Consider the following 20,302-nt stretch of genomic DNA (forward strand, 5'->3'; position numbering starts at 1 on the left):
CCTGCCTCAGCCTCTCACTCACACCACTAATTTTTTTAATTTTTAAATCACCCAACTAGTTTATTTTTATTTTTATTTTTTGTAGATACAGGTCTCACTATATTGGCCTACAGTAGTCTCAAACTCTTGGCTTCAAGCAATCCTCCCACCTCAGCCTCCCAGGGTGCTGGGATTATAGGGTGAGCCACTGCTTCCGGCCCTAAAATGACTTTTTATGAGAGATTGAACATATGCAGTTACCTTGCTCCCTTTTGAAATGATGAAAATGACAGTAAATTAGGGATTTTAAAGAGGCAAAAATAAATGAGATAAGATATATTTTCAGGAATTTTTTCTAAGCTATGAAACAGATGGACAAAAGGTAACAGATAAGTAGATCTGAGGAAACTGAATGCTACACCAGCAATAGGGAGAAAGCTAAGAACTGACCCTATTTATATTGTGGAGCAGAGGCCCTGGGATTGGGACCATCAGGTATCTGACAGAGTAAAGGCTGAAAACAATGAGTGGTTGAGAATCTGTTTAAGAAGCAGTTGGAATCCCTGATTCCTTCTTATATAACTAAGCTAATGATTCTTCCTTTTCTACTTTAGGAGAAAACTATAATTTTTAACCCCTCCACCCCCAACGGAGGTGGTAAGAAAGAAGCTCTCTGGACTGCTTCATAACAGGCACACTTAAAGATGTATGTGGGTGTTCCTGTTTCTCCACAGCCTCGTCAGCATCTATTGTTTCTTGGCTTTTTAATAATTGCCATTCAGACTGATGTGAGATGGTATCTCATTGTGGTTTTGATGTGCATTTATCTAATGATCAGTGATGTTGAGCTTTTTTTTCCATACGTTTTTTGGCCACATAAATGTCTTCTTTTGAGAAGTGCCTGTTCATATCCTTTGCCCACTTTTCGATGGGGTTGTTTATTTTTTTTCCTGTAAATTTGTTCGAAGTTCCTTGTAGATTCTGGATATTAGATCTTTGTCAGATGGGTACATTGCAAAAATTTTTCCCCATTCTGTAGGTTGCCTGTTCACTGTGATGATAGTTTCTTTTGCTGTGCAGAAGCTCTTTAGTTTAATTAGATCCCATATGCCAATTTTGGCTTTTGTTGCCATTGCTTTTGATGTTTGAGTCATGAAGTCTTTGCCCATTCCTATGTCCTGAATGATATTGCCTAGGTAACAAACCTACACATTCTGCACTTGTGTCCCAGAACTTAAAGTAAAAAAAAAAAAAAAAAAAAAAGATGTGTGTGGGCTACCATACCAAAAGCAGATAATTACATAGTGAAAGTGAGAACTGGTAACCTTCTTCCTACCTTCTCATATGCCAGCATTAGTCTTTGTTTCCTTTTTGGCTTCGAATTGAAGAAACACAGTTGTCTTATTAGATTACAGATTCTTTCCTATTATTTTCTGAAGAGAGAGCCACCTCAGAAGCAAAGTTCCTGTCATAGATTTTTTTACATTATTGCTTTCTGTTTTACTTTTCATTATTATTTAACCTGAATCTTTCCAGCATACAGAAAAGTACAGAAAATAATATGGGGCTCTGAAATACTCCTTCCTAGTTTTAATAAATGTGAAGATTTTGGCGTATGTCTTAGATCTGACTTAAGAAGTAATTATTTTCATACTTAAACGCCTCTCATCTCATTCCCTTCTCCCAGTGTGACCACCATATGAAGTTGGCAAGAATCCTTCTCAAGCATGTGTATGCGTTTCTTATGTATGTTAGTATCTACAACCATATAAAGTATTGTTTGCATAAATTAGAGGTTTATATAAAGGGTTTCATGCTGTAGTTATCCTTTTGAAATATACCTATTTGTTTACTTTTTGAGGTTCATATTGATAAGTGTAGATTTGGTTTATTTATTTTAACTTCTTATAGTAATCTGTTTCAGAAATATATCTATTATTCTATTGATGGGCATTTAGGTTCTTCTCAATTCTTAGTTGTGTCAGCACTACATTTAGTATACCTTTCTCCTTGTGCTTGCATTAGGGTATGTGTGCACATTTTAATCTTATTAAATATTTGATATTGACAGATTGCTCTTCTGTGGATTTGTGCCATATAAGCACTTGGTATTTTCTGTTTTTTAGTTACTGCCAGTCTGATAAGTATCAAATGCTGTTTGTGTGTGTGTATGTGTGTTTTAAAAATACATTTCTGTAATAACCAGTACAGCTGAGAATTTCTTCATTTGGCCACCCTTGTTTTCTATTTGATGAATTACCTATTCATATTTTGTGTCCATTTTCCTGATGGATCATTTGTCTTTTCTCTTACTGATTTGTGTATGTGTGTGTGCTTGTATTTTGTGTATTACTACTTTGCCAAGTATATATTTTGGTAATTGAATTCTAGTTGAATTGCATTATAGTTGGAGAACATAATTTACATGATTTTAGGTGATTCCATTTTAGATGCTTTGTTGGTTCATCACTTATAATTTTTTGTCTTTTTAGTGGTTGCTTTAGAGTTTTTAATACAATTACTACCACATTCTACATTAAAGTAATATTATACTACTTCATCTGTATTACAAGAACCTTAGGCCAGGCACAGTGGCTTACGCCTGTAACCCTAGCACTTTGGGAGGCCAAGGTGGGTGGATTGCCTGAGCTCAGGAGTTCGAGACCAGCCTGGGCAACATGGTGAAACCCTGTCTCTACTAAAAATACAAAAAATTAGCTGGGTATGGCGGTGTGCGCCTATAGTCCCAGCTACTTGGGAGGCAGAGGTAGGAGGATTGCCTGAACCCAGGAGGCAGAGGTTGCAGTGAGCCGAGATTGTGCCACTGCACTCCAGCCTGGGAGACAGCAAGACTCCATCTCCACAAAAAAAAAAAAAAAAAAAAAAAACCTTAAAAACAGTATACTTTCATTTTCTCTCTCCTGGCCATTGTAGTATTTTATGTCATATATTTTACTTCTAAATGTGTTATACCACAATACGTTGTTATTAATTGTGGTTAAATTGTGGAGATTTCTAGCAAGTCTTATATTACCCATTTATTTACCATTTCTGGTGTCCTTTATTCTTTTGACTAGATTGGTTTCTATCTGTTATTTTCCTTTAGCCTCAAGGACATCATTTACCATTTCTTTAGTGCAGGACGGCGAGAGGTGAATTATTTCTTTTATATGTCTGACAGAGTCTTTATTTTACTTTTGTGTTTGAAAGGTACTCCATATAAGTATAAAATTCCAGATTGGCTTTTAAAGAAATGTTGCTCCACTGTCTCCTAGCATTGTTTCAAATGAAAAGTCTGCTGTCATTCTTATCTTTTGTCTTCTTAATGAAATATGTTTCTCCCAGTTTAAGATACTCTTTTTATGGGTGTAAGCATTTTGATTATGATGTGCCTTGCAGTAGAGGTTTTTTTTTCCCCCTTTGTGTTTTTTGTTATTGGGTTCTTTGAATTTTTTAGATCTGTAGATTTATAGTTTGCTTCAGATTTAGAAAATTTTCAGCCATTATTTCTTCAAATATTTTTATGTCCCCTCTTCCACTTTGGGAATTCCAGTTACGTATCTCTTAGGCTAGTTGAAGGTGTTCTTTAGGTCATTGATGAATAGTTTTGTTCATTTTATTTGATCTTATTCATCTTTCTAGTGCATTTTGGATAGTTTCTATTGCTGTCTTCAATTTTTCTCCATATAGATTGACTTTTCCCCTTACTGTAGGATATATTTTTCTGCTTCTTTGCATGCTTGTTTCTTAATTAGATGCCAGAAATTATAAATTTCACCTTGTTCAATGCTGAATATTTTTGTAATCCTTTATATATTCCTGAACTTTGTCCTGACATGTAGTTAAGTTACTTGGAAACAGTTTGAATCTCTTGAAGCTTGTTTTTAAGGTATGATAGGGAGGAGCAGAGCAGTTTTTTGTCTCTGCTAGTTTTGCCTCACTACTGAGACAACCTTTTTGAGTGCCTGATGCATGTATATTTCTTGGTTTTTCTACTCTGGCTGCTGGGAACATGTAATATTTCTGGCCCTTTGTCTGGAAAGCATTGTTTCATATAGTTGGACAGGTGTTTTGTTGTTTAAGGCAGGAATGTAAATCTAGTCCCTTTTACTCCATTTTGGCCAGAAGGGGAAGCTCAACTTGCATGTGTTTAGTCCTTTGAAATTGATTGTGATTTCATTGTAGCTCAGCATAATCTGTTTTGTAAATATTCCACTTGCATTTGAAAACAGTGTTTTTATTCATTGTAGTTCTTTATAAATATGATTATGTAGTGTGGGTTAATATTAATATTGTTGTTGTTGTTATTATTTTTTTGAGATGGAGTCTCTCTTTGTCACTCAGGCTGGAGTGCAGTGGCGTGATCTCTGCTGCAACCTCTGCCTCCCAGGTTCAAGAGATTCTCCTGCCTCAGCCTCCCAAGTAGCTGGGATTACTGGTACACACCACCCCCCTCGGCTAATTTTTATATTTTTGGTAGAGATGGCGTCTCACCATGTTGACCAGGCTGGTCTCGAACTCCTGGCCTTGGGTGATCTGCCTGCCTTGGCCTCCAAAAGTGCTGAAATTACTGGTGTGAGCCATCAGAACCAGCCAGTTAATATTATTAAATTTGTTTTTCCTCCTTGCTGTCAGTTGCTGACGAGTGTGTTACAGTTATTATTTTAATTGTCTACTTTTGTTTTCTTTTTTGGTAATTTTTGCTTCATGTATTTTGAAGCCCTGTTATTAGGTGCGGCTCATACATGTTTAGAATTTTTATATCTTCTGGATGAATCATCTCCTTTATTATTATTATGAAATGGATATGTTTATTGTTGGAAATATTTATTGTTCTGAAGTCTGCTTTGTCTGATACTGATAGAGCCACAGCATCTTACTTATAGTTAATGTTTCCATGGTATAGTCTTCTTCATGCTTGTACTTTAGTTCTGTCATTGTCCTTATAAAGTGTGTGTCCTTAACAGTAGGTAGTATTTTTTTCTGTTCTTTTTAAAAACACAGTCTAATAAGTGCAGTGAATTGAAGTGCTTAAGTCCATTTAAATTTTATTTAATATAATTATTGATATAGTTCGGTTTGAGTCTACACCATGGTATTTGTTTTCCATTTCTCCCTCCTGTTCATCACTTCTTCCTCTTTTCTTGCCTTCTTTAGACATCATTGGGTTTTCAGTATCTCATTTTATCTTCTCTATTTTTCATGCACTTCTTTTTATTGTAATTTTAGTGTTTTCTCTAAATACCACAAAAGGCCTTTTCTCCCACACAGTTTATAGTATGCTACTTCAAGGACAATATGTTTGCAGGCAATCTTGAATATATGGTATACCACATAACTCAGTTTACTAAACTTCCCCTTTTTTGGGTTCAAACCATGTTATAAGTCTCACCAAACTTTTTTTTTCTTTTTTAAAACATTGTTATTTTGGCTTTTGAAGATAGGATACCAAAATAAATACATAAAAAAGAACAAAAACCCACCAGACCCTTTTTTTATTTACCCAGATATTTACCTTATCAGATGCTCTTCATTTTTTCTCGCATCCATCTGGCTGATTTCCCTTTTACTTGTATAACTTTTTTACTATTTCTTGTAAAGCAGATTGTTTTGCTCTATATAGAAGCTTTGGGTTTTCTTTTCAAAACACTTTAAAGATATTTTCACTATTCTTTTGTTTCTGATGAAATCAGTAGTCATTTTTACCGTCCTTCTCCTAAAGCTAGTATATCGTTTTTCTCTCTAACTGCTTTTAAGATTTTCTTTCTGACATTGGTTTTCAGCAATTCGACTATGTTATTCCTACATTTTATTATTTTTATATTTATTCTTCTTGGGTTTCATGGAACAAGAGGATCTGTTCTTTATTTTATTTTGTTTTTTGGCAGCGAACAAATTCAATGCCTAGGATTTAATTTTTGAACATAGTGAGCCATTACTTGTTCAGCCCTTTGCTCTCCTTCCTTTCCCTGTAGGTTTCTAGTCATATGTTGTTATAATGTTTCATATTATCTTACAGACTTCTGATGCTCTGTTCTTATTTTCCTTTTTTTCCTGTGAATTTAAATAATTTGTATTGAACTGTGTTTGAGTTTGTTATTCCTTTCCTCTGCTATGTCTGCTTTGCTCTTAATTTCATCGATTTTTAAATTTATATTTATTTACTTATAAAATTATTTATTTATTTTAGTTTTTAGGAGCAAGGATGAGAGACTGACCCCTTTGGTTTTATTCAGGAATTCAGCTTAACTGGGGCTTCATCGCTGCTTGAGTTAGTTTCAGTCGTTGGCTTTAAAGAATAGTACGCATTTTTTTATTTATCCCTTTTTTTGTTACTGTGGAAGTAACCTTTTACATTTTAATCTGAAGAGGATTAAACACTAATTTTTTTAACTGAAATGATTTGTACTGTGAAAGTGTTGTCTGTGATGCCAGTGCTTCCAAATTTAAGTCACTCATTTTATGAACTATTGTCACTTTTTGTAAATATTCCTCTTATGCTTTTAAGCATGTGTGTTCTGAAATTGTTTCAAGGATTTGTTCTTTATGTCTGATAATCTTTCTATTTAAAATTTTCTATTAAAATTATTTAAAAATAAAAACCCAGCTAATGCAGAAGAAAGTATATTAATTTACTAATATGATTATGGATTTTTCAATTTTCTTTCCAATACCGTCATCGTCTAGTTTCATATCCTTTCAGTCTTTTTGTATTTAACTTTTAAGTTCAGGAGTACATGTGCAGGTTTGTTATATGTAGGTAAACTTGTGTCATGGGGGTTCATTGTACAGATTATTTTGTCACCCAGCTATTAAGCCTAGTATCAATTAGTTATTTTTCCTGATCCTTTTCCTCTTCCCACCCTCTACCCTCCGATAGGCCCCAGTGTGTATTGTTCCCCTCTATGTGTCCATGTGTCCTCATCGTTTAGTTCTCACTTGTAAGTGAGAACATGTGGTATTTGGTTTTCGTCCTGTGTTAGTTTGCTAAGGATAATGGTTTCTGGCTTCATTTATGTTCCTGCAGAGGACGTGATCTCCTTTTTTATGGCTGCATAGCATTCTATCGTGTATGTACACCACATTTTCTTTATCTAATCTACCATTAATGGGCATTTAGGTTGATTCCATGTCTTTGCTATTGTAAATAGTGCTGCAGTGAACATACATGTGCATATGTCTTTATAATGCAAGGATTTGTATTCCTTTGGGTATCCTGGTCACATACACCCTTTCAAGACTGAGCCAGGAAGAAATTGAATCCCTGAACAGACCAATAAAGAGCTCCAAAATTAAATCAGTAATAAGTAGCCCGGCCAGATATACAAAGAAAAGCTGGTACCATTCCTACTGAAACTATTCCAAAAAATTGAGGAAGAGGCACTCCTCCCTAAGTATTCTGTGAGGCCAGCATCATCTTGATACCAAAACCTGGCAGAGACACAGCAAAAAAAGGAAACTTAAGACCAGTGTTATTGATTCACATCCATGCAAAAATCCTCAACAAAATACTGGCAAATTGAATCCAGCAGTACACCAAAAAGCTTATCCAGCATGATAAAGTAGGCTTTATCTTTGGGATGCAAGACTGGTTCAACATATGCAAATCAATAAATGTGATTTATCACACGAATGGAACTACAAAAGATAAAAACAACATGATTATCTCAGTAGATGCAGAAAAGACTTTCAACAAAATTCAGCCCTCCTTCATATTAAAAACTCTCAATAAACTAGGTATTGAAGGAACATACCGCAAAATAATAAGGGCCATCTGTGACAAACCCACAGCCAACATCATTCAATGGGCAAAGGCTGGAAGCATTGCCCTTGAAAACCAACACAAGACAAGGATGCCCTCTTTCACTACTCCTGTTTATTCAACATGGTAATGGAAGTCTTGGCTGGAGCAGTCAAGCATAGAAAGAAAGAAAGGGGATCCAAATAGGAAGAGAGTAAGTCAAACTATCTGTTTGCAGATGACATGGTTCTATATCTAGAAAATCCCATAGTTTCAGCCGACAAGCTTCTTAAGCTGATAAACAAGTTCAGCAAAGTCTCAGAATACAAAATCAATGTACAGAAATCACTAGTATTCATTTCTGTCAGTACAAAGACTTGGGAACTACCTGACTTATAAAAGGATTTGTTATCTAGTCTTTAGAGTCATCCACTTTTCCAAACTGCAGTATTTTTTATTGCCTTATTTTGTTATTCCAGAGAATTTTATACCCCAGGGACATGTATAAGGTAAACTTCTGGGTGGGTAAAAGATAAGTGACAAGCCTACCTGCTTTGCTGCCATCCCTTCCTTACAACCTTCTGTACAAAGTGAGAATAGAAAATTTGATGAAAGAGGCTAGAATTGAGAACTGGAGTGATGTCCTGTGAGCAGACATGTTTTAGAAGAAGAAAAGGTAGATGGTGGAGAATTAGGGAATCAACTTCCTAAAACCCTCTGTGTCCACATACGCTTTGGAAGATCTTCATGCATTCTCAGGTATATCTGTACCCTTATTTGAAGTCTGTTGTCTATACAAGCAGAAGTGAATATCCTTTAGAAGTTTTCTGTTGACAGTAGATTTAAGGAAAATACTGTACTGTTCTAGAGAAAAATTATTACCCAAATAGTAATATCCTATCTAAAGTATGGGATGATGACTCCTGTTTGTGAAATGTTACCTGCACATTTTATAGGTAGGGAATCTGAACCCAAGTAGGGGAAACACACATAAAGTTATCTAGGGTTTTTTTGGTTAGAATTTTAAGCTGGGCACAGTGGCTCACACCGTAATTACGGCACTTTGGGAGGCCAGGAAGGCAGATCACTTAGGAGTTCGAGACCAGCCTGGCCAACATGGTGAAACCCAGTTTCTACTAAAAATACAGAAATTAGCTGGACATGGTGGTGCGAATGTTTAATCCCAGCTACTTGGGAGGCCGAGGCAGAAGAATTGTTTCACCTTGGGGGGCGGAGGCTGCAGTGAGCTGAGATCGTGCTACTGTACTCCAGCCTGGGAAACAGAGTGAGGCTCTGTCTCTTTCTCAAGAAAAAAAAAAAAAATCTAAGTAATAATTACTTCTACTTTACAGTGTCATAACATTATTAACAAGATTTATAGCAAATAGCAACAGTCCCTAGTTCCATTACTCCCAGTCCCTGATATCAATTTTCCAGAAGGAATCTTTTCAATTTTTAATTGTTTTTATTTACTGCACACACTCTCTATTATGTATAATTTTTTTTTTTTTTTTAGGAGAGAGAAGGTCTCGCTTTTTCACCCAGACTGGACTGCAATGGTGCGATCACTGCTCACTGCAGCCTTGAGCTTCCCAAGTAGCTGGGACCGTAGGCACATGCCACTATGTCCAGCTAGTTTTTGAATTTTTTGTAGAGATGGGGTGTCGCCATGTTGCCCAGGCTGGTCTTGAACTCCAGAGCTCACGCAATCTGCCTGCCTTGGCTTCCCGCAGTGCTAGGATTTTGCAGCCAACAATTCTATATTTCTAAATAACTTGCGTATGCCATTGTGCTTAGAAAGTCTTATGCAAAAAAAAAAAAAAAAAAAAAAATGCCCTCAAAATGGCAGTTGTTCTACTCTTGAGACGACTGTTGTAGAGTGAACTGTACTTGGGAAGATGAACTCATGCTAACTAAACCTGTAAGGACCAAATTACTCATTTATAGTGAAATATTTAAAAATCAGTTACATTAGTTATTTACGTAGTTATGACCAATGTGTTTTCTCCCAGTTGGAAAGACATCTAACTTGCCATATAACCGAAGGATACTAAAGCATGGAATTGGAATAAGAAGAGTTTAATAGGCAATTCACATATTTAATTATATTAGGCTCTGATCAGGCAGTTGCTTCCATTCCCATAATAAGGATAATTTTTTCTTTTAGAATACAACAAAATTTAGTTGCAGAGAAGGGTAGGAAAATAAAGAAGACCAATGTTCTATAAAAACTCAAAGCATATTTCATGTCACATAGCAGATACGCTCCCTCTTGAGACGCTTAACTGAACCAGATGGGACAAGTGTAACAAAAACTTGCTGTATTGTAGAGTACTGAGCGTAGAGAGTAAAATTCTAAATATGTTTCTTTCTTTCTTTCTTTCTTTCTTTTTCTTTCTTTCTTTCTTTCTTTCTTTTTCTTTCTTTCTTTCTTTCTTTTTCTTTCTTTCCTTCCTTCTTTCTTTCTTTCCTTCTTTCTTTCTCTCCTTTCTTTCTCTCCTTCCTTCCTTCCTTTTTCTTTCTTTCTCTCTCTCTTTCTTTCTAAATACAGTTCTCTTTATTCTTTTTCTTACACGCTTCCTTATCCGAAAATGGGAGAATTGGGCTAAATGATCATTACATGTTTTTTGGAAGTTTTGACGATTGTAAGAGATGTTTAGAGAATTGACTTCTTGGACTTTCATTTTTAGTGGTGGGATTACTTTCATGTTAAAAATTCTGCACCTGTTCTAATAGAACATTATATGGCTAGACATTTTGGTATAATTGGTTATACTCTTTCCATTTTTTAAAGCATTCTCTTTTCTTCCACTATCTCTTTTTTATAATTTTCTTTCATATTTATATGTGAAATTGTAGTTTCATATTTGCCATTCATCTCTTTTCTTGAAATTCTTCCTTTAAAAAGATTAAACTGCAGAAGAAGGTGTCATGTGGTGAATTCCTGGTGTATGTAGTTGGCCCCACTTTCCTTTTACATTGACATTTTGGGAACTTTCTCCTTCTTTCTACAGGTTAATTGCATTCTTGTCATATTTACATATTCTAGTTAATAGAGTGAAATGAAGTGTTCAGATTTATAATTTTGAAGATAGTTTGTATAATTCCTTTGTAAATGAACTGTCACTTTATTAACTTGGAGTTACTTTTTGTATAAAGTTGTTACTTTTTAAATAAACACGTGGTCTTTGTCCTCTAGACAAATAATTGTAGATAGTTAGAGATAACCAGTGTAGAGAAGTCCCACAAACAATGTGGAAGGCTTGGATGCTTTGTCGTCATTGTTGAGACAGAGCCCATGTGAGTTTGTTCTGTGTGACAGATTAACTCACTTGGGAAGAATGGGTCTAAGGTCCAGTCAAAGTCAGTTTGTCATGCAAGAAAAAATTTCAATCTTCATGATTCTATGTTTTGGAAATTTATTCAGTTGTAAAACATATTAATTCAGTTATATTATTTTAATTGGACTATCCTGTTGTGATTGTCAGTTCATATTTTATCTCTCCTTATTTGCCTTGACTTGTAAATTACGTTGATCTGTTTTGCCTCTTATTTTTTAAAATCCAAAGATCTGCAAGAGGCATAGACTCTGGAAGTGGGTGTGAGGTGGTCATGCTTATTTGTAGTACGTGTTATATCTTAGTGATTCTTCAGATTTTAATTGACTTATTCTTAACATCTGGGCACTTGTTTAACAAAAATTCCTGGAACCTTTTCTAGAGCAACAGGATCAGAATTTTAAAAATCTGACCCAGTGTCTGTTTTAACAAATGCCCCAGGTAATTCTGTTGCATAGCCAGGCAAATGAAAGTTTTATTAATCTTTTTTTCCACATATTTTTGTTTGTTTTGGAATTGCTCCACTGGGCTTTTTTGTTCTCCCTTTCAAGTATATAAGAAAAAATTAGAATGATGTTTGTTCATAAACTATCTCTTATTGTTATTTTATTTTTAGCTTTTGATATTATTTTATATATTTTTATCAGATTAACCTGGAATTCCTGGTTCTTTTGAATTTTAACAGTAAATGATACATACTTGTGTTTTTATGTTTTGCTACTCAGAAAATGTCAAGGCTTATTATACTTTCATTTATCTGTTCTATCTTTGTCTCAATTACCAATTTGAGTTACTTCCTACCCGCAAGCTGTCCACTTGATTATATTAAATTTTTTTGTTTTCAGATGTTTGATTTTGCCTGAGATCTTCCATAGAAATATATTCTCACATCTGTGAATAAGTAGATAATAACTAGAAATAGTAAATTTGACTTGTGAAAGGTATAGGTTTATCTCTATTTATTACACTTACCTCTGCAAATGAACTTCTCATGGAGAAAGTGATTTTAGTGTCTATAAGCTATGTTACTTTCACTGTAAATTTTGTTTTGATGTTTTCTTACTTCAGTTGGGGAAGAGAAGGCTAGGAGTCAGGTAATAGAATTGCCATTATCCATGAAAAGATTTTTCAGCATGTTAGATAAGGGATGTAATTTAGAACACCTGTTTCTTAGTTTTAGTTAGTTTTGTAGAAAATTGATTCTTTTAAAAATGCCAATTAGCAAATGGAATGGGAAAACTGATTAAATAGAAATAATAGACGAACTTAAATGGGTGCATAAATTTGCTTCATACTGTTTATGCTATGGTGTTAAAGAAAACTTTCAACTCAGTTATATTTTTTAAAAGAAAAATTATAATTTTCTATTGTAGGAATCACATGCAGCCCAACTACAGATTCTTATGGAATTCCTCAAGGTTGCAAGAAGAAATAAGAGAGAGGTATATTATTTTGTGTGTTTTACATAATGTTTTATTTACTATTGTTAACTGTTCCCATTTTGTAAAAGCATTTCAGGCTAAAAAATTTCTTTAAATATTTTTAAAAGCATTTGAATTTTTAGGAGGTTTCCTTAAGATTTGTTATTTTAACTTCTTTTCTCTTTACAACTTGACACTTAAAAAATCATTTTGTGGAGATGTGCTGAAAAGTTATCAGTAAGATTGACTGCAATAACTTACCTAAAAACTATAAAGAATTGAAAATAGATGTATTAAATAACAGCTTACCCTTCACCATGAAGAGAAAACTTAGGAAAATTTAGATAATAAAGCCTTAGGTAGGATATAGTTTTTTTCTTACGGTAAAAACATATGTAGGCAAAAACAAGTAAAAACATAGCTACCTATTTAGAACTTGGGAGGTCTAACTCATGGAGGATAGTTAAAAGGCAATTTTGTATCAACAGTTTTATAGCGAGCATGTTCTAATTTAACATTTATAAAATTTCTCAGTCATTTCACACTATACAAAATATGGGAAAATTAAATAGTCAAAATCCTGTGCTCTGGATAGCATGCTAAAATAACTTTGAAAACTTTTTTTTTTTTTTTTTAATTTCTAACTGGCTGGAACCTGGTATGTTTATGTTAAGAATTGTCTAATTAGGATACTTTTTACTCATTTAAAAATGTGTAAATTGTTATGTGCTATGTTCTGGGCTGTCTTTATTCTTTTTGACAATAAATAGATAAGAGATGTTTTACTGGATGATGAAGTGTTGAATAGCTAAATATTTTTTATGTGGTTTGTGACTATATTTTTCTTATTCTCAACTGTTGCTAATTTAGTTGTGATTTTAATATTCCTACTAACAAACATCTGTTATAAATTTAAGATTTACTTGTGTCTCAGGTTTTTTTTTTGTGGTAGGAAAGAAGAAGATGTCCAGTCATTCATTTGTTTAAATGTCTGGTGGTGCAATATAAATGGCAATGTGCGTGAAAGTTGCCTGTTACGGAGCTTGTGGTGAGCCAAGATCGCGCCACTGCACTCCAGCCTGGGCAACAGGGCGAGAATCTGTCCCAAAAAAAAGAAAGTTGCCTGATGATCTTGCTAAAATGCATGTACAGATTAAGGGAGGCTCTGTTGGAGCCTGGCAATCTGCATTTCTGGAGAGATAATGGAGAATTCCTTTCCAACATTAATTATTCCGTGTGATCTTCATTTGGCCTTTGATGTGGTGGCCCATGGCCTCCCACAACACCATCTGTGATATTGACTTTGATTTTATAGCTTTGGCATAGTGTTTTTATATTTCCGTTATTAAACTTCTGGATGAATCATGCCGTAGAACTTTTTCGCTTGATTTTGGTTTGAATCTAAGCTAATGTTTGTGATTAATTTTTTTTCTTTTCTCTTGGACCATATTTTCTTGTAGTAGGTGGGTTAACCAAGAAACATACTAGTTCCAAATACTTCTGGATATTTGTGCCTCCAGTGTACAGTGATTGTACTGTCATTAATACATTTTGGTTTTCTTGATTTTGATATATCTGTGATTGAGTGACTTTTTTAGTTTTAATTACACAAGAAATTCTGAGGAGCTAGGTAACAAATTGTAAACGTTTACTACTTTGATTAAACTTCTTGAATTTCACAATAATTGGAATTGGGTACTATAGTGATTTGTAATTATAAAAAGCTTTAGTCTAGAAAATATGTTTTAGTGCAGACAGATTGAAGTGAGTGGTTATATTTTCTTCTTGCATGTAAGTCTATTTGTGTGTTTAATCTTCAAAATGAATATAATTGTTACAGGTCTTAGGACCTGTAATATGGTTTATATACTTGAACTTATTCAAGTAAAATACAGATTTACCAGGAGGCAAATTGTTTCTTTTGACATTCAAACTTTGAAAATTAACTTGGTGATTTCATTTGTAACTTTTAATTGGAGTTCTGTTGAGTGTAGTTTTAGACATTGATATATACCAATCAGAGAAGTTAAATATGCTTTTTGGATTTAATGTTAAGATTCATTTAACTCATTTGGATAATGAGTACTCCACTGTCACAACTGGCTAGTAATTTACGGCCATTTAATTTTCAGTTTTATTTTTTCCTACTGATTCTCCTTAGAATATTAAGAGAATGGAAAGTGCAAGGCACATAATAGGCATTTGCATTAGTTATCTATTGCTGTGTGACAAATTACTCTCAAATTTGATGTCCTAAAACATGAAAAATTTAATATATTGAGTCTAGAATTTTGATTCAGAGTAGCTGGGTGCCTTGGCTCTGGGTTTCTTACCAAGCTGCAATTAAGGTGTTGGCCAAGGGAGCAGTTATCTCAAGGTTTGACTGGGATAGGAACTTTCCAAGCTCACTCATCAGCTTTTGGAAAGAGATAACAATTTTTTTGTCACAGGGGCTCTCCATAGGATAGCTCACTACATGGCAGCTGGCTGCCTCTCAAAAGGAACAAGTAAGAAAGCAAGAGAGGATATTGAAGACAGAAGTCACATGTTCTTTGTAACTTCATCTTGGAAATTATATCCTAAAACTTTTGCTGTTTTCTGTTTGTTAGAAGCACATCATTGGTTCATTCCACACTCAGAATTGCACAAGGGTGTGAATACTAAGAGGTGGGGATCTTTGGAGGCCATCTTAGAACTTGCCTATTAACAGCATTTGTTAGTTATATATATTTAAATGAACATGTTAGTCTTCCTTCATGGTCAGATTAAACAGAAGGGTGTTGGGTTCCATGTAAAAGCCAGTCTTCTCTGTGCAAATTTGTACCAGCATTTGAATGATTCCCTGCTGTTTCATTTGATTTAATTTTAAAATGTACTTTTGGAAATTTTTGATACCTATTAAATTTACTGTAATATAATCGTTCTGATGAGTCTTGGTTTCCTTTTGGTTTTACTTGGAATTTTAGTGAATTGAATTTTAAACGAGTTTTATATGAAAAACACAAAAAAGTATATAAACCAAATTTATAGTTTAAAGAATTACAGTAGAGTGACCATTTGTATAACCACCATTGTAAGCACAATGCAATACTGCTAGAACGGCTGAAGCACCCTGACCACCCTTTTTGGATTGCAGTCATCTTCCTTGCCCATTAGGTAACCAATGTTCTGATAATTATGGCAGTCACTTTCTTGCCTTTCTTTAATGTTTTGCTGCCTGAGTATCCATAGGTCTCTCTGTTTTTGAGCGTTATTTAAGTGTGCTTGTGCAGTATGTAATCTTTTATTCCTGTCTTCTTTGGCTAAATGTTAAGATTCATCCACATGGTTGTATATGACTGTAGTTGGTTGATTTTTGTTGTTGTATAGTATTCCATTAAGTGAATATGCCCCATTTTTGTTGTTGATCGTCATTTGAGTTGTTTTCAGTTTGGGGCTGTTGGCAAAAAAATACTACTATGTTATATGTGTATCCAGGTTTATGTTAGTATACATATTTATATGGAATGTATTTAGAAGTGGAATTGATGAGTCATAGGATATGTGTATCTTCAAATTTAATAGATAATGCCAAAATATTTTTTCAAAACAAGTTGTATTAGTTATTCTTCCTACAGGCATTGTATGAGCATTTCTGTTGCACTGTGTTCTTGCCAGTACGTGATACCAGTAGATTTTTTTTCCAGTTTAGCTAATCTTGGGGTATATACTGTTATATGGTTGTAATTTGCATTTTCCTGATGACTTATGAGGTTGAGCACCTAGTACTACATTGATTGGCCATTTGGGTTTTTTTATGTTTGTGTGTGAAGTAATTGTTTAAAACTTTTTACATTTTTTGTTTGATTTTTCTTAATGGTTTGATATTTATATATTCTAGATATACATCTTGTCAGATCTATCTATCACAAATATCTTTCCCTCTAATTGGGTTGCATTCTTTTCATTATCTTAATGGTGTCATTTGATGACCAGAAGTTTCTGATATTAATAGAGTGAAATTTATCTTATCTGTTATAATTAGTGTGTTTTGTGTCACTTAAAGAAGTCTTTTCCACCTGTGGTCATGAAGACATTTTTCTATGCTGTTCTTTATTTGAAGCTTTATTCTTTTATCTTTCATATTTAGATCTATACTCGAAGATTTATTTTTGTGTATAATGTGAGGTATAGAGATATTTTCATATGGATATCTAGCTGCCCAAGCATCCTTTATTAAAAAGTCCATTCTTTCTTCATCACTCTGAAGTTTCACCTTTGTCATATATCATGTGTCCATGTATGTATGGGTCTGTTTCTAGGTCCTCTTTTCTGCTTCACTGGTCTTTTTGGCAATACCACCTTGTATTAAATACTAGAGCTTTGAATTAAGTTGCTGTTCTTCTTTAAAGTCTGGGATATTCCTGGCTCTCTGCATTTCAGTATAAATTTTAGAATCAGCTAGTACGTTTCCATGGTAAACTTACTGTGCTTTTTATTGGGATTAATTTGACTAGATAAATCTGGGAGACTGTGTATTTACAGTATTCAGTCTTCTAATCTGTGAATGTGGTACTTCCCTCTATATTTAGATCTTTAAAATAGCCTTAAAATTTTTGTATTTTGCAGGGTAGTCTTACACATCTTTATTTTAGATTTAGTCATTTTTGATACTATTGTAAATGATGTCTGTGTCTCTAACTTTAGTTTCTTATTATTGCTAGTGTGTAGAAATACAGGTGGGTTTTACATGCAGATTTTTAAAAATATCCAGCAACCTGGTTAAACTCTCATTAATCCTATTTGTAGATTCTTGTATGTTTTCTATGTACACATCATAATCTGCAAATAATAACAGTTTAGTTTCATTCTTTATGATCCTTATATCTTTTATTTATTTTTCTTGTCTTACTCTGCTGGCTAGGACATCCGGTACAATGATGAATAGAAGTGGTGATAGCGGGGCATCCTAGTCTTGATGCTGATCTCAAAGTGAAAGCATTCAACGTGTCACCATTAGGTATGATGTTTTCTGTAGGTTTTTTGTAGGTACTTTTTATCACTCAAGGTAGTAAATTTTTACCCAGTTTGCTAAGAGAATTTTTAAAAAGTTTCTGAGTGGGGTTGAGTAGTCTCCAGAATTTTTGTGCATCTGATGCAACCATATGATTTTTCCTTTTCATTCTGTTAATGTGAATAATTACTTTGGTTTAGCATTGGGGAGTCAATCAACTTTGCATCTAGAGTGACCAACCATCCTGATTGGCCCAGGGGTGTCTTAGTTATATCTTAGTTATATCACTGAAGGTTCTGCATTCTAGGAAACCCCACCAGGACAGTTGGTCCCCCTACTTGCACCCCTTATATAAACCAAACTTGGCCATTATGTATATTCTCTTCTATATGGTTTGGTTTGCTTATATTTTGTTTAGGATTTTTGCATCTATGTTCATGAGTGAGATTGTTTTTTTTCTTACACATATCTTGTCCAGTTTTGCTATAAAGATTATGCTAGCTTTATCAAATGTGTTGGGAAATGTATCCTCTTTTTAAATTTTCTGGAATAATTTGTGTAGTCTAAGAACATCTTTTTTGAATGTTTAAAGATCTTACTGGAGAAGCAGTCTAGACCTGTGATTGTTTGCGGGAAGTTTTAAGTTATTGAATCTGTTACTTGAACAGTTACATTCTTATTAAGGTTTTTGTTTTAGATGTCACTTTTCATTTGTTAAATTTTTTCTAGTCATTGTTTATGTCATCTCAATTTTCAGATTTATTGGCGTAAGATTGGTCTTAATAGAGTCTTAAGTTTTTAATGTCACCAGGGTTCATTCCTGGCAGTGTTTATTTTGCTTGTTCCTCTCTCTCTCTCTCTCTCTCTCTCTCGCTCTCTCTCTCTCTCTCTCTCTCTCTTGCTTGTTCTGTTGGATCAATTCTTGCCAGGAATATATCAATTATATGGGTTTTTTTCTAATAACTAACTTTTGACTTTGTTTTTCCTCTCTATTTTGTTTGTTTTCTGTTTTATTTATGTTCTTTATTATTTCCATCCTGCTTTCTTTGGTTTTATTTTTTTGTTCCTTCCTAATCTGTTGGCTTGGGTGGATATGCATATTATTATGCAGATTATTTTTTCTAATGTAGGCATTTAGGGCCATAGTTTCTTATTTTTTAACCTGTACCTAATTCTTTTGGCATCATATTTTATTATTGTTCAAAATAATTTCTAATTTTCATTATATTTTTTTCTTAGGCCTGTGGCTTATTTAGAAACAAATGTCTTATTACTTGAACATTGAGATTTTGGTTTTTTTTTGTTCTGGATTTCTGTTATAATTGCATTGTAGTCAGAAAGTTGTGTTTTCTTTCTTTGAATATAATATTTGCTGTACCAACTGGTAATTGGTTAAATTTTGAAATACTTGTGCTTGAAAAGAATGCATTTTCTGCAGTTGCATGATTCATTGTAAAGTTGTTAAATGTGTGGTGAGAATTTCCTGCATTCATACCAGGTCTTTCTTTCCTTGTTATACCTATTACTGGCTTATTATCTTTTAGGTGAATTTCTTATAGATAGCATATGGTTGGACTATGCTTTGTAAATCTACTCTGCCAGGCTCAGTTTTTTAATTGTGTATTTAGGCCATTTATTTAATATAAATATTATGGCATAAGCCTGTCATTTTATTTTTTGTTTTATATTTCTTTTTTTATTATTGTTGCTTTTCTGTTTTTCTTTCCATGGGTTTTTGAACAGTTTCTTTTCGGAATTCCATTTTGATTTATCTATAATGTTTTAAAGTAAATTTTTTGTATCATTTTTTAGTGGTTGCTCTCTCTATTACATCATATATTTGTAACTTATCAGCCTACTGGTATTGACATCTGTTTACATTTGCTCTTAAATAAGCCATCTTATTTTGTCCCCTCACTACTCTATCATTTATTTATTTGGTTTTGTTCTTGCTTTTTCTGTTTTCTTCTCAGCTTAAAACAAAATGTTGGCTGGGCACAGTGGCTCATGCCTGTAATTCTAACACGTTGGCGACGGTAGGAGGATCATTTGAGGGCCAGGAGTTCAAGACCAGCCTGGACAATATAGTGAGACTTTGTCTCTACAAACAATTAAAAAAAAATTCGTGGAGCATAGTGGCGTGTGCCTGTAGTCCCCGCTACTTGGGAGGCTGAGGTGAGAGAATTGCTTGAGCCTAGGAGGCAGAGGCTGCAGTGAACTGAGATTGTGCCACTGCACTCCAGCCTGGGTGACAAAATGAGTCCCTGTCTTAAAAAAGAAAAGAAAAGAAAAGAAAAAGTGCTATGAAAGGGTTAAATGAAGTCTTTTAATCAGGTCTGCCATTTCAGGAACTAGATATTAAGTATGTGAGTGTTTGTGGAGTGATAGTATGGGATGACAAGGGTTTTGGCCTGCTGTAGTGTGCACTTCATATGGCTAAATGCTTTGTTTTTGGTAGTAACTCTCTTAGAATTAGCATATATTAAGTTTTGCTGCTGTATGTATGTATGTATGTATGTATTTTTTGAGATGGAGTCTTGCTCTGTTGCCCAGGCTGGAGTGCGGTGGCACTATCTCGCCTCACTGCAACCTGCACCTCCCGGGTTCAAGAGATTCTCCTGCCTCACCCTCCCAAGTAGCTGGTATTACAGGTGCCTACCACCACGCCTGGCTAATTTTTATATTTTTAGTAGAGACAGGGTGTCACCTTATTGGCCAGACTGGTCTTGAACTCTGACCTTAGGTGATCTGCCCACCTCAGCCTCCCAAAGTGTTGGGCTTACAGGCGTGAGCCACCGCACCTAGCCTTGCTCGATTTTTAAAATCAGCT

At 34.3% G+C, this 20,302-nt stretch overlaps 1 protein-coding gene across 16 annotated transcripts in view; it reads left to right on the forward strand.

Moving 5' to 3' along the window:
• Window positions 1–20,302, forward strand: part of COP1 (COP1 E3 ubiquitin ligase) — a 273,082-nt gene that overhangs the window by 45,997 nt on the left and 206,783 nt on the right. For 12 of the 16 annotated variants that reach the window (XM_514018.6, XM_009438784.3, XM_001153038.6 and 9 more), the window contains one exon: window positions 12,432–12,500. The exons of the other annotated variants lie outside the window; for them this stretch is intronic. In XM_514018.6, coding sequence (XP_514018.2) covers window positions 12,432–12,500 — 69 coding nt within the window. The remainder of the gene's footprint in view (window positions 1–12,431; window positions 12,501–20,302) is intronic. 16 annotated transcript variants of the gene reach the window in all.

This window comes from Pan troglodytes, chromosome 1 (assembly GCF_028858775.2).
Source record: "Pan troglodytes isolate AG18354 chromosome 1, NHGRI_mPanTro3-v2.0_pri, whole genome shotgun sequence".
NCBI classification, from domain to species: Eukaryota; Metazoa; Chordata; class Mammalia; order Primates; family Hominidae; genus Pan; species Pan troglodytes.